The 13,910-nt window shown below is 50.3% G+C and overlaps 6 protein-coding genes across 6 annotated transcripts; 2 read left to right on the forward strand and 4 right to left on the reverse strand.

The window, feature by feature from the left end:
- Positions 1–523: 523 nt before the first annotated feature.
- On the reverse strand, positions 524–2,247 carry dps1 (putative aspartyl-tRNA synthetase Dps1; the record flags this gene model as incomplete). Its single annotated transcript, XM_057263744.1, has 2 exons — positions 524–1,201; positions 1,255–2,247. The coding sequence occupies 2 exons, from the start codon at positions 2,245–2,247 to the stop codon at positions 524–526; spliced, it is 1,671 nt and encodes a 556-aa protein (XP_057125405.1).
- Positions 2,248–2,768: 521 nt separating this feature from the next.
- N7481_004526 (putative HAD superfamily hydrolase) lies at positions 2,769–4,013 on the reverse strand (the record flags this gene model as incomplete). Its single annotated transcript, XM_057263745.1, has 2 exons — positions 2,769–3,834; positions 3,901–4,013. 2 exons carry the CDS (start codon positions 4,011–4,013, stop codon positions 2,769–2,771), a joined length of 1,179 nt encoding a protein of 392 aa, XP_057125406.1.
- Positions 4,014–4,381: 368 nt separating this feature from the next.
- N7481_004527 (F-box domain protein) lies at positions 4,382–5,645 on the forward strand (the record flags this gene model as incomplete). Its single annotated transcript, XM_057263746.1, has 2 exons — positions 4,382–4,776; positions 4,844–5,645. 2 exons carry the CDS (start codon positions 4,382–4,384, stop codon positions 5,643–5,645), a joined length of 1,197 nt encoding a protein of 398 aa, XP_057125407.1.
- Positions 5,646–6,508: 863 nt separating this feature from the next.
- Positions 6,509–9,462, reverse strand: N7481_004528 (coatomer subunit gamma; the record flags this gene model as incomplete). Its single annotated transcript, XM_057263747.1, has 4 exons — positions 6,509–6,741; positions 6,800–7,615; positions 7,667–9,292; positions 9,387–9,462. The coding sequence occupies 4 exons, from the start codon at positions 9,460–9,462 to the stop codon at positions 6,509–6,511; spliced, it is 2,751 nt and encodes a 916-aa protein (XP_057125408.1).
- A 419-nt stretch (positions 9,463–9,881) lies between these two features.
- On the forward strand, positions 9,882–10,792 carry N7481_004529 (phosducin family protein; the record flags this gene model as incomplete). The annotated part of the gene is made up of 3 exons (XM_057263748.1): positions 9,882–9,919; positions 10,017–10,199; positions 10,306–10,792. 3 exons carry the CDS (start codon positions 9,882–9,884, stop codon positions 10,790–10,792), a joined length of 708 nt encoding a protein of 235 aa, XP_057125409.1.
- A 603-nt stretch (positions 10,793–11,395) lies between these two features.
- Positions 11,396–12,540, reverse strand: rsmA (putative bZIP transcription factor (Fcr3); the record flags this gene model as incomplete). Its single annotated transcript, XM_057263749.1, has 3 exons — positions 11,396–11,960; positions 12,086–12,357; positions 12,421–12,540. 3 exons carry the CDS (start codon positions 12,538–12,540, stop codon positions 11,396–11,398), a joined length of 957 nt encoding a protein of 318 aa, XP_057125410.1.
- Between the last annotated feature and the right edge of the window lie 1,370 nt (positions 12,541–13,910).

Here is a 13,910-nt window from a genome sequence, read left to right on the forward strand (position 1 = left end):
CTCTTCCTGCTCGGAGATCCCATGCCACCGAACAGATCGCCCGTGCCGTATTCGATGTTCTTGTCAGAACCGAGTCAAGGCATTACGAGTCAAAGGAATAACGATCTCAGACAAGTGATATTTGATCCCTAATGAATCTCAGTTATGATGGCAATGGGTCTTTGCTTCTTATAGAAACCGGTTGAAAGGGAAGAAGAGAATAGGCTGGATCTAGCCTGTCCCATGTCAACCAGCAGTGGGGCCTGGGGGAGGTGGAGCAGACTTTGAATTGACAGGGACCGAAGCTGTTCCTCTTTGGTCTATAAGACCCACCATGGGCAGGCGGCTTGTTTTATACATGATAGATATCAAGTTTCAGCGGATGCGAAGCACGTATCTTTTTCATCAATCTTCTTCAAGCGTTGGAAAACAGCTCAATAGGCATGGTACTGATAGAGACGGAAGTTATCAACTTAAAAGGGTCGTTCCATGCAATTCATTTTTGATCTTTCTTTGCTATATTCTATCTACACAAGCCATCCATCTAAGGGCGCAGGCGCTGGGGGTCACGGGGGAACAGCGACGCCAGACGCACGTTCGGCAGGCCTAGGAAGAACATGACAATACGGTTCATACCCAGACCACCACCGGCGTGAGGTGGGCAACCCTGGCGGAAAGCATTGAGATAGTCCTCGAAGCCCTCCTGGGTAGGGTCCATACCCTTGGAGCGCATTGACTCCTCGAGCTCGGTGATGTCGTTAATGCGCTGGGCGCCAGACATGATTTCCTCACCACGCATGAAGAAATCGTACGAGTTAGAGAAGCGAGCATCGCTGGGGTCGGCCTTGGTATAGAAGGGACGGACAGCCATGGGGAACTTGTCCAGAACGTAGAAGTCGGTGTCGTACTTGTCGCGAATGATCTGTCCAAGCTGCTTCTCCATGGCGGTGCTGAAGTCGTTCTCGAAGCGTTCCTGCTCCGACATGTCGACGCCAGCCTCCTTCAGCAGGGCAACACCATCCATGTAGTTCAGACGCAGAGCCTTGCCGTTCTTGGGCAGCTTGAAGTCACCGGCCTTGGGGTAAGACTTCTGGATGGTAGCGATCTGGGCGGCGTAGCGCTCCTTGAGCTGGGAGAGGATAAAGACCAGGAGATCCTCAGCGAACTCAAGAACCTCGTGGTAGTGGTGATCAAAGGTCTTCTCGAAATCAAGACCAGCAAACTACAAGTTATTAGCATGAATACCACATAATACATTTGAGATAATCATCGTACCTCGGTCAAGTGACGGTGGGTGTTGCTGTCCTCCGCACGGAAAACGGGAGCGATCTCAAACACGTTCTCCATATCACCGGCGATACACATCTGCTTGTACAGCTGAGGGCTCTGAGCGAGGTAACCAGTACGCTTGAAGTACTTGACTTCGAACACGTTGCTGCCACCTTCGGTGGCCGCGCCGACCAGCTTGGGGGTGAAAATCCACCGGGAACCGCTCTTGATCATATACTCGGAGAACAGCTGGGCAACACCACTGGAGATCCAGGTGATGGCCTGGCTGGTCTCGGTTTGGAGATCCAGGACACGGTTGTCCAGACGGGTCTTGAGGGTAACAATGGGGGCACCCTCAGAATCAACCTGGGGGGCATCATCGGCAGTCTCAACGGGTGGTGGGCGCTCGGCATCCTTGACCTGCATGGGCAGCATTTGCGCGGCTTCAGAGATCATGTACACCTTGCGGATGTGGATCTCAAGGTGCTGGATGGTGGCAGAGGAAATGGGGATTTCGGGCTTCTTGATCAGACCGGTAACCTGAACAATGGAGTTGACGTTCAGTCCACCGGTGAACTTGATCATCTGTCGAGAGATAGGCTCGGCGGCCGCAATAACGGCCTGGATCTTCTGACCCTGCTGGCGCAGCATCAGGAAAGCAAGCTTGGCACTTTGCACGCGCGCATTGTCCACACGGGCGACAACAGTAACCTCCTTCTCTTCGTCGGTGAAGTCGGTGAATCGCGTGGTGGGGTTGACATCGTCGGATTCGGGGAGCTTGCCGTAGAGGTGCTTGGCGGTGTCATTGGCTTCTTGAGCAGCAGCCTGAGCCTTCTCCTGTGCAGCGCGGGCAGCGGCCTTCTCAGCCTTGGCTTTCTCCTTTGCGGCCTTCTTCGCCGCATTCTTGCTGGCGCTCTTAGAGTCACCTTCCGCGGCGGGAGCGGCGGGCGCGCCGGTCTCCTCGGGCTTGGGGCGAGTGGGCAATTCGGAGTCCGCCATAATGCTTTGAAGAGGAGTGTTAGATACGAACACAATTGACTGCGGGAATGTGGATTCCTTACCTTAATGATACACTTTGAATGGGGTGACTCGATGCGGTTGACACTTTGAGTCACCCCCGCCGTGCAAAACTGCCCTAAACCCTAAGAGGGGTGATCGTCACATGACCCCATAATTATCGATCGCGGTGCCTGAGGAATCAGGAGGGATTCAATGGAAGCATAGAAGTACGATGGATTTAAGAGACATTTGCTATAAACTTCTTGCAGATTTACCATAATCAAATAGTTGAACTAGAACAGTTATGTGAGGCTGACAGAGTCTTCCTATCATCACCAATTCCAGGTAAAAAAGTAGAATATTGGTTCATGTTGGTATCCCGTAGTATGTGCATGGGATAATAGTTATGATATGACGCTAAGTTAACTCCAGGATGTGGTGACTGATCAATCTCCTGTCACCCAGATATGCGTTGGAACTATACTTGGCATTTCGCGTAGATTGCCAAGTCGACCGCGAAATCACCACTTTGAAGATTTCAGTGCCCATTGAACAGCCTTCTGTACATCATCGGTAATTGTTTTAGGAGTCCATGCAGGATCGCCTCCAGTATAGACACCAGTCCGGACCAAAATGGACTCCCAGCTGCTGCCGGACCCACTGCGGTAGGAGTTTGCGCCCCGAATGTCCGATTCCGGGTTGTCCCCAACCATATAGACTCGCTGCAAGGGTGGCAGATCTGTGCCAAAGACCTTGGACCGGTTGCGGAGCAGCTGCCTTTCGGCGAATTCGTACGTCCCCTGGTATGGTTTTCCGATCACGGTTTTCTTCAGCTCAATGCCTTTGCCGGGTCCACCGGTGGCCGCAGCCCAGACACCCTCGAGTGCTTCTCGGAACCCGCCCTGGCCAAGACGTGACAGAGGATAGGCTGCTGCCCACCAAAGATCAGGATTGGAGAAATACAAATGTGGCTGACCATCCTGCTGGTAGCCGTGGTTGGGCAGGTCGGTTCGGCCGTTCTTCTCTGACAGCGTACCGACGTGGCCTTGCGACGAGAGCAAGAGATCCATAATCACTTGGGTATCAAGTCCCCAGTCACGAGGATCATTGAATACAAAGACAGCATCAATCTTGAGACCCTTAGTTATATCGGTGGAATCGAGCGGCTTAGGAAGCGGCCGGGCAAAAGTCTTATAGTGATCCGAGAAGTTCTTCGAGAAGGGCCAAACCGAGGGATTGGCCATAAAGATATCACCCGGTGTCACGACATTCTTGAAACCGTATTGCTCCGCCACTCGTCGACAATTGTCGCCATCACCTCCAGCCACCAAAACACATTTGTTCTCGAGCGCGCTCGCCGCATCAGGTCCCTTGACTAGTTCCGCAAAAGGTGAATGACTTTGAACGATGTCCGTTGCATCCAGTGACACATTGAGCTTCTCGCTGATTTCTGCAACGCGCTCTGTCTCGTGTTTACCTCCGCCATTGGTAAGTAAGATGAAGGGGATCCCCTGCTCTTTCAGGAGGGCTAATGAATCGGCAGCGCCAGGGATAGGTTTCGAAGCTCGTAGGAGGACGCCATCAATGCTGAGAGAGAATTATTAGATTGGGGAAACAGTGGGTTGGCTATGTGCATACATCACGGTCACTCACTCAAAGGCAAAGGCGAAGTTCGGGATTCGGGACGCGCTGGCGGTCTGAATAGCTCGACGGCTAGCATTGTATTGGCCGGGTACACACCGGAGCAGATTTAGAGACCGCCACATAGTCTGAGAATTCATCTGTAAAGTGGTGAAAGAGAGGTTGTGGGAAGAAAAGAAGGAGAAGGGGAGACCGGGAGAGGGGGTGATATCATCCCCAACTCCAACTCTTTTAACTCCGCCTTCCCCCACCCCACTCTTTCTCCGATTCGCCGCGCATTGAGCATTCTCATCTCTCTGGACCCCATGCACATAATACATTGATTGTCTGATACCGAGCGACCTCGACCTCAAGAATGACGCTAAAATCAATCAATCGATGACGGCCCGATCTCACATCCCGTTACACTCTTTCCTAATCCCATTCCCTTTCGTCTTTTTTTCCACCCTTCACTTCTCCGACTCCGCCTGCCATGAAAGTACAACCACCCAACATGGGTGATCATATTGCTCCCGATCTTCCAGTGGAAATCATCATTCTAATCGCTCAATTTTTCTACTGGGGTGATGAAGAACAGAAGGGCTCGTTGCTCTTTCGCCAGAACAATATGTACAACTTCTGCCTTGTTGGACGTGCGTGGTACTCGGCCGGCATCGAGTTTCTGTATCGTAGCCCGCAACTTGCGCGAGGGAACAAGTTCGGAAATTTTCTATCCACAGTCAGTCCCCAGTCCAGGGCCAAAAAATCAAAGGTCGACCTCGGGTCTTTGGTGAAGGAGCTCCTCTTGCAGGAGCTGGTCCACCACAGCTCCCCTAGCCAAACTGCACGGCTATTAAAAGCGGCGAGCTCAAGCCTTGTTTCATTCACGGCACCTCGTGTATCCTTTGCGTGAGTAATCTGGAGCGGTGTTTTAGGGCGGTGGCCGTCGTTGAGACCGAGACTAACGATCCAGCAGCATCAACAGCCTTGCAGCGCTTTCCAGATGCCAGAATCTTCTACGTTTAGACTTAAGCTTGGTTATAGGAAGCTCTATAAGCTTTCCGAAACTCAAAAAAGCTATCAGTGGTATTAAAAAGCTCGAATGTCTCATACTTCCCACTTCTATGAAGCTCGTTCATACAAATGACACCGTGGATCAGTGGCCGCAGTCACTGATCGATTTGAGAGTCGGAGGGCACTTCGATTACGAAACGATGCTAGACTTCTACTGGCCGGAAAATCTCGAAAAGTTAACGTTTGATCATTGCGTTAATCTTGATCTTTGCGTTCTAGCGGTTACTCTGCGTAACAAGAAGCTTAGTCAAGGGCTCAGAGAACTGACCATCGGTTCTGATAATCACGACATATGGAAGAATGGAGTGGAAAATGAAGGATTCGATATAACGGGAGCTCTCGAGTCAATGGAGATGCTTTACCATCTCAAAATACCCGCAGACCTTGCTACGACGCTGCTCGATGGCCCGAGGCTACAGGTATCGCCCATTCAGATATTAGAGATCGCCCCCGCACATCCTGGTTTTGAGTTGGACTCAGAAGATGGTGAATGGCTCCAAATTCTACTTCTCCAAGGGTTGCAAAACCAATTCAGCAATGTGTGGTGTCTTAAAGTCTGTCCAGACGTAGGGCTCATGCTGAATGACTACCGAAAGATCGACGACGAAATTTGGCTTCACCTACCGGACGACGACGACCCTCGGCTTGCTGAGTTTGAATCAATTCACCCATTCGGATTGACAATTCTTGATGGAACCAATTAATGCGTTAGTGGCCACGGATACGGAGCCTCGCTAAAAATACACAATACCCCAATAGCATTGCATAGCCTAGAAATATCATTATAACGGCGAACCCGCATATAGACGGATGGATTATGATTATGATCAGAAGCGTCGGAATGCTAGTTAGTTCATACTATCAATTTAACATTTTTGTAATAATAACTTCAAGTAGAATTTTGATAACGACTAGTACAGTACTAGTACGAGTAGTATCTTGGTAGTTTCCGATTTTAAAATAGTAGACTCAAAATTGATTCAAGTGAAAGTTGTGGGGATAATAAGAGCTGGCGTTGGGTTTGTTGATCTAGGTAGAGCGTTTTTGCTACGACCAGAACGGGCAATACTAGACCTCGCGAGTCAGTATGAAATAGTACGAACAAAAAGACGAAAATTAGCTCATAGGGACCTTAAAGACATACTACTACTGATACATAGAAAGTATACAACGGATACGAATCTGGTAAGCGAACCAAGTAGCTACTAGTAGTAACTTATGTGACCAGCTAGCTTTATTTAGTAACCAAATGTAATTGCTTCGCCTTGGTCCGCAACCATCGATCTATGTAGACGCCCCGACAAAGCAGAATATAGAGAGGAAACGGAAGAAAATCGGCTCGATAACAGACAGAAACAAGTCCTCCAAGCTTTTATTGTGGCCATCATGAACTCGTCATAAGTAGAAGAAATCGCCCTGGAAGCTTAAGAAATAGCAGCACAGATTGAGAATGAACAAGAACAGCAGGGTGCGAGGGCGCGTGAAGAATGTAGAACCATCCTCATGTCTACTACAATTTGATATCGAATGGAGAAAAGAAAAGGGAAATAGTTTAAAAGGGAAAACATTAAGTGACAGAGGCAAGCACCGCAGCCGCAACTCCCTCTTCTTCTGCCCGGACAGTGATCTTGGTTGTGATGCCGCTCTTGCTCGAGAACGCCATCTTGATGAGAGCAGCCACCCGGCCACCAGAGACGGTCTTACCGAAGAGCTTCAGGGTGTGTGTGCTGTTGTTAAGAGCAACATCAGTTCCCTCCAGGGGTTGGAGGGAAAGGGCAGCGATCAGTTGCTCCGTGGCATCTAGAAAGTTGTTAGTGACTTGGTAATTTATCGACTGGAACGAAAATGAGATACATACCGATGATACTCTTCATGTTGCTCAATTGCAGAGTCTCACTCTCCTCCTCGCCATTAGCGCCAGTCTGCTCCCAGACGTGGTCGAAGCTGCCGGCAAAAGCGGGGATAACGTAGTCGCCACCAGTGAGCTCGAGGTCTTCTACCTGGTACTCGTCATCGTAGCCCTCATTCTCGGGATCGCCAGTGGTAGGATCGATCTCCTTGCTGGTGAACTTCAGGATATTGGTGAAGGAGGAGATTGGGACACTGTGCTCGCCACCCAGCTTCTTGAAGGCAGCGTAGACGACGCCAGGCTCGTTCGGCGAAAGCTTGGGGGCAGGAATCATGAAATCATCCTCCAGAACGTCATCCTCCTCTGGCGTCGCGACCACAGTCACGTTTTCAAGGACGGTATCGGGAAGGGTGTTCTTAATATCATATTGCACAACGATGTGCTCCTTGAAAATGTGCTTGACAGCAGTCACAACATACTCAGTCTCGCTCTCAGAAAGCTCGACAGGACCGGAAGACTTGAGCAAGGTGCCGTATTCCTTGATATCGGGGTGTTGCATGAGCTGCTCGGCATACTTTTGGGTGGCAGCCGCACTGTTTGCCTCGGTAGCGCTGTTCGCCTTGCTCTTCGTAGGACCGGCCGAAGGGGCCTTGAGGGTGGGTGTGGCGGAAGTGAGCTTCTTGGTCCGCTCCTCGGCCAAGGCCTGCTCGTGGCTGACAACGGGAACAGAAGAAACATCAAAGGCAGCAGCGAAATTCTGCTTGTCGTTCGAGGTCACATACATGACAAGTTGGTGCTCAAAGGTGGAAAGAGAGTACATGGAATCTAGTTTTGTCAGTAAAAATTGCATGTTGAGAGGAAAGTTAGACTTCTTACCGTTCTTGATAAACGGCCCTGCCATAGCATCATCTGCTCCCATCAAGCGCAGGTTGAGGGCGGCACGATCGCGAACCTCATCGTCGGTATCGTCTAGACAACGGGTGAGAAGAACATGCACACTCGACTTGACTTCAGGGTCAGTTTGGCCAACACCAAACTTAGCCAGAGCAGTGACGGCAGCGGCACGGACAATGGCGTTCTCCAGCACGACACGATTATAGATATAGCGGATGTACTTGGTAGGGTGCGAGGTCTTGGGGCCCTCAACACCAAGCAGATGCAGAACGCGAACAGACAGCTTGGTGAACTCGCAGTCCTCAATAAATTCGCAAAGATGAGCAAGAGCTTCTTCCTTGCTCTCGGGGACAAATTTGATCAGATCGAACATGCTCTCCACAACAGTGCGCTTGAATTCATATCCACCCTCGTCACGCAGAATGCCACTCAAGAACACGAGCATACCGGCTTGCTTGCTGGGGAACTTGAGACACAATGTGCGGATGGCCTCGACAATAGTGATCTTAAACTCATCGGTGATATCGGCCATGAAACCCGAGATCTGCTTCATCAGGCGATCGACACTAGCCTCGTTACCGGTCTTAAGCAAGGTGGTGATAGCAAACGTGGCGATAGAGCGGTTGGTGTTAGAGATAAGCGACTCAATATCGGGGTTGCAGACGTTGACGACCTGCGGCTTGAAGGAGGCGAAGTTATGGAGGATGCGAATGGCGGCGAACTTCGTGACAGAGCGCGGGGAGGACAAGAAGAGCTGAAGGACGTGGACAGCCTGGGATGCCTCAGCGTCGGTGACATCTCGGAGGTCGCAGATGGCCTTTGCAGCCTCGAAGTTGACCATCTCGTGCTTGTGACGGAGCCAGCCATCCAACATCTGCATCATGGGTTTCCGGAGACCAGGATCCTCCTCCGCCAGCTTAGCAGCCAGGCGGACCAGCAAAACCAGGGCAGCAGGGCTCTTGACAACGCCCGCGGCACCATATTGCTGAACCATCTTCACAAGCGCCATGCGATCGTGCGAGCGCATTTGGTACAGAAGACCAATTGCGTGGTATTGTGTCATAAAGTTCGACTGCGAGATGGCGTGGGCCTGAGAGCCAGATGAGAAACCTAGGAAACCGGTCGACTGCTTTGAAGAAGAAGCAGCTTCTTGAGTCTCACTCTGCCATCTCCGAACGACATCGCGAGCAACGGGCAGGAGGTGGTAGGATGAAACCAAGGCGGCGGAGGAGACCGAGGGAGTCTTGTCGACAATGGCCGTCTTGATGAGTCGCTCAATGCCCTGGACCGTGGATCCATCGATGATACGGCACAGCGCCCGAATAGCGTTGGCCCGGTAGAGAACGTCGCTGCCAACGGCAGTGTCCTTCATGATGATACTGGTGGACATGATAACATCCTCGGCAGTGCCCGCAAGCTCCTTCAAAATCAGATACACCATCTGTCGCAGCGAGGGATCCTTGTTCTGGAACAGCTTTGAGATACCGAAGAAGAGGGTTGTGGCTTCGTTGGTTGGGAATTGCTCCCCAGTGAAGAGGAGGACCGCGATCTTGGTCAATAGGGTTCGGCATGTTCGCGGTGAGATGGGGGAGGAATTGAACAATCGAGCTAGAAGAATTGGCCTAGGTTAGTACACAAGGAGGGAGTGGTGCGGTTGTGAATCGGAGTGCCAGGGGGGGGAGGCCATTGTCCGATTGCATACCGTCTTGGAACACCGAGGTCCGATCAAGTCTGATCATGACCTGGTCCGCATCTTCGTCTTTCTTCATATAGCTCATCTTGCCCAGGTGCTGGGATTGCACCAGCGGATTGTGTTCGCGATCTCCTTAGGCTCGGAGTGGGTTCGATTGGAGGGTGGAGGGAGGACAGAGTAACAGCAGGAGGGCGGTGTAGGCCAACTACTGCATGCGCATAGTCAACCCCCAAAGCAAAGGGCGAGAAAGAGGAGAAGAAAAGGGGTGTGGAGAAGAGTTGGTGATGAATCTCGACCTCGAACTCCAATTGTTTATGGAGTTAGGTGAAGGTGGCCTTCCGTGTGTTTGGCAGCCACTGTGGCGCCCCAGCCAAACACTGCAAACAGGTGGCATCATGCATTTGAGATGCCTTGCTCCGCTCTCTCAACTTGCTTTCTTTCCCTCTCCCACAGTCTTTATTCTCTTCGTTTCTTGCTACGGTTCACTGTCAAATTGAAATCAATATGCAGGTTGAAGTCAACCCCAACGAGGACACTGAATGGTATCGTCGCTATTACCTGCATGAAGCATGCATTCCCGCTTGCGGGGACAGCTATATATGATCACGTTCTGACTTGATTTCTCTATTTTTTTTTTAGGAACGACATTCTTCGCCAGCATGGAATTATCCCTGAGAAGCCCAAAGACCCCGAACCTTTGATCCAAGAGGCCCTAATCGAGGCCACCCGAAAGGCCCACGAAAATCGCCTGGAGGACAAGGATGTTGATGAGCTGGATGAGTTAGAGGACGAGGAAGACGAGGAATTTCTTCAGCAATATCGGTGAGTCTTGTGCCTGCCATCAGCGCACCTATTCCCTGGATTCCCGCAAGCCCTCGGCATGCTTGATACACAGTTCAACAACCAAACTAACACCCTTCCTTGTTAGTCAAAAACGCCTTGCAGAGCTCAACACACTGCAACATACCAGTCTTTTTAACCAGGTCTATCCTCTTCAGAAAGTCGACTATGGCCGAGAGGTGACCGACGCCTCCAACAGCGCCTTCGTGCTTGTCAATCTGACAGCCCAAGGTGCCAATGTTGAGTCCCGGGTATTGACAGAGCTATGGCGGCAAATGGCAGCTAAGTTCGGCGACATCAAGTTCTGTGAGATCCGCGCGGACATGTGTATCGAGGGGTACCCAGAGAAGAATACCCCCACGATTCTCGTCTACAAGGATACCGAGATTAAGAGGCAGTTGATCACTCTTCGGGAACTCAACGGGCCCCGAACCAAGATCGAAGATTTGGAAAAGCTACTCATTGATCTTGGTGCACTGAAGGAGAGTGATGTTCGTCTCAAGAAGCGCTCGGACTCCATGGAGGCGGGCGATGATGAACTGAACGTTGAAGATTATGATGACGACTGGGATTAAGATCCCTCGACTACTCGACGCAACACGACCCAGAACTTTCATGACTATGCGATGTTTTGTATATTATGCAATTGGTCCAGTTTATGACCTTATGTTGGAGATTGGAAAGGGGAGGGTTTGAAACAAAAACTGTAAAAATTGTCCCAAATGATGAATATTCCAGGGCTCGGATTGTATCTAGACCCTGCGAGATCCAGCCAATGAGACAGGATAATTTGGCCAATTCTCGTGCGTGGTTGATCCAGCGACGGAAGGCATGCAAATAAGCAGCTGTTGAATTGTACATTCCTCTAGGTTTGAAATTGTTCCTGCGACGTTTTGGACATAGTAATTTGTTTTCAGTAGAAGCTACTATTGAGCCTGATATTTCAAGGTTGTCCAAAAGACAAAAAGAAGTTTCAATGTCAACTTGAATGTGCCGAACAAGATAAAACACATAATAACCTAAATATACCAACTAAATGTAGTCAGGTAGATCCGTTGCCAACTCGTTGAACTCCACGCAACCCAGCGCCCAAAAAATCATCCAAAAACCTCAGCAAAAAAGAAAGCCGGTCATATATCATCCGTCCATCAAAAAAAAGATTAAATATATCATTTATATCAAAGTAGGTCATCTCTCTCGGCCGCACTCTGTTCAATAGCCAAGCGCACTTGGCCTTCTTTAAAAGCAGGGCCCTGGCCATCGCACTGGGCTAGGCCCTTGAGTTTGTCTGTGACAATACCTATATCCACTTCACCACGCTTAAAGAGCTCATGGTTCTGGATAAGGTCCCAAGTCGCGCCGGGGCCAAGAAGCTTCTCGCCGGTAGCCTGGCACACCGTGATACGGTGCTGCTGCGGACTCTGAGGGCTGAGCGGTGTCGAACCAGGGTGTGGAACCCATCCGGATTCCTCGGACGTGACTTTGGAAACGAAGTCGATGGGAGTATATTCCATGGGTCCCGTAACGGGGGCTTGAGGTTGTTCTTTTGGCGGACGATTGTTATTGCCATTTAGAGAATGTGATGTGGCACGCAGAATCTCATTCTCCGTTGCGTATTTGGCGAGCTGGCGCCTCAGGCGCTCATTATCTGCATTAAGAGAGGTGGATGAATCCTCCAGGCTGTTGACTTTATCCTCTAGGTCTTTCACATGCCTCTCTTTTCGTTCGCGGAATGCGCGTTGACTATATATTGATCTCTGTTAGCCGGTTTGACATCAACCAATTGAAGCCAGTTGATTATTTCGCTATGATAAACAGAAAATCCTGCTTGATATTGTTCTAGAGAACTCGCTTGGGTTATCACATACGCTGCTCGGTTTTGCGCTTTGCGCTTCGTTTGCGCTGGCGTCATCGATTCCTTCTCCTCGCTGCTGCTTCGACCTAGAGCCGGGTCGCCAAACAGATTCTCATCTCCATCAATAGAGGAGGTGCCTGGTTTGGTATTATTATTCGGGTCATGGCTAGAGACGGAGGTTTTGCTATAGGAGTCCGGCGGCGAATGTGGCGGCGGCACGAAGGATGAGGAGGGGTCGAGGCGGACAGAAGGATCGAAGCCGGGAAAGTACTGGTTATAGTTGTTCTAGGACTAGAGTCAGAGGACCGAGTTTATCGAAAATAGGGTATAGGAAGGGATATATCGTACCAGTGAGAAGGGATCGCGGAGCCCATTGTCCGAGGGTGGCTGAGGCTGCTGGTCGGGGGTGGGCAGCCCATAAAGCGAGAATGGCTGGGATTGATTATCTGGGTAGTTGGAATAGTCCATCACGCCACAACCTTTCTTTGAGGCACAGATTCGTTTAGTAGTCAAAATAGAAAGTGGAATGGGAGGAGATATGAAGTCCGGCGGGATGGACCCTGAAGGTTTCAAGCGTGGGTTTTACCCCGAGAGATCTGACTGATTGTCCCGCACCGATACTCGGCGCCGTACTACATATACCTACAGGACTAGTAGTTAAGAGTATTACGCCACAAAGCACCGGATTGACATGAACCATCTTCCATTTTGAATTTTGCATTCTACAGTTCATTTTTATTTACTACTATCTCTAACATGGGGTCACTCGCCTGTCTACGGTATAGGGTCAGATGCCTGGTAGACCGCGTCTGGCCCGCCCTTGGGCGGGCCAGAACCGAGCGAACTACTCCATACGAACTCGATGATCTCACCGCAACTCTAAAAAAGAGCTCAGAACTAGTATCCGCCACCTACGCAGAAAAATCTTTTTGGGATAAAGGGTTTTGATATTAGACTGTAAGAAAAGTGAAAGGCAGGTTCTTCCATCGGGACCTGGTCCCGGGACTGGCCGGGATTCATGAGAATATCCAGAGTCGCGCTGCCTGATCGCCGTCAGAATCGGCTGCCATTCGGGGGGGCTGGGAAAAGACAAAACAAATTGGAGATGTCGGTGCTGTAGTAGTAGCAGTGAAGTGTAGGGCTAGAAAAACATAAAGAAAAGTACAAGTGCAATCGACGCGAAACCACCCCGGAAGCGACCCTATCCACGTCCGTCGCCAATTACCAAAGGAGGCCTGATTCTCTCCGAACGAAAGATGTTGAAAGACCGAGCAAAACAAGAATCCCTGTACAAGAACCCACAACAGGAATCCCGAATGTCTTTGAACATCATCACCTCGAAGAAGTCATTCCGTACATCCACTTCAACAACTCGACCGGGGTTGCCGGCCGTCACCTCGTCCCCACATGGCGTCGATTTGCACAAAAACAGAAAAACAGAACAAGGAAAAGAAATTCAGACAGGGGGGGTGAGAGAATGAAACAAGACGAATAGGGAAAAAGGGGCGATAATGATGGGGCAACGCATCCGAGTATGCGTTTCCAGGACGTCCAGTGCCAGCAATCAAAAGGATCAGAAAAAAAATGAATGTTCTCCTGTCCAATTCGATGCTGTCATTCGCATCTCCTTCAGTCTTCCCTTTCAAGTTGCTTGCGGTGGTGATTAAATGGAAGCAAGGTACCAAGTCGCAAACATCAAAGGCGAAGACACAAGAATAGCCATCATTCAAACACGTTCCGAGAGTTGAGTTATCGGTTGGCCCGGGAATATCGGGGACAAGGAATCCGAACAAGAAAAAACACTAGTTGCCAAAGTAGACGAAAGCTCGACGCGGAAA

This window comes from Penicillium waksmanii (genome assembly GCF_028829765.1).
Source record: "Penicillium waksmanii strain IBT 27052 chromosome Unknown utg000004l:1.0-5674109.0:1.0-5678898.0, whole genome shotgun sequence".
NCBI lineage: Eukaryota > Fungi > Ascomycota > Eurotiomycetes > Eurotiales > Aspergillaceae > Penicillium > Penicillium waksmanii.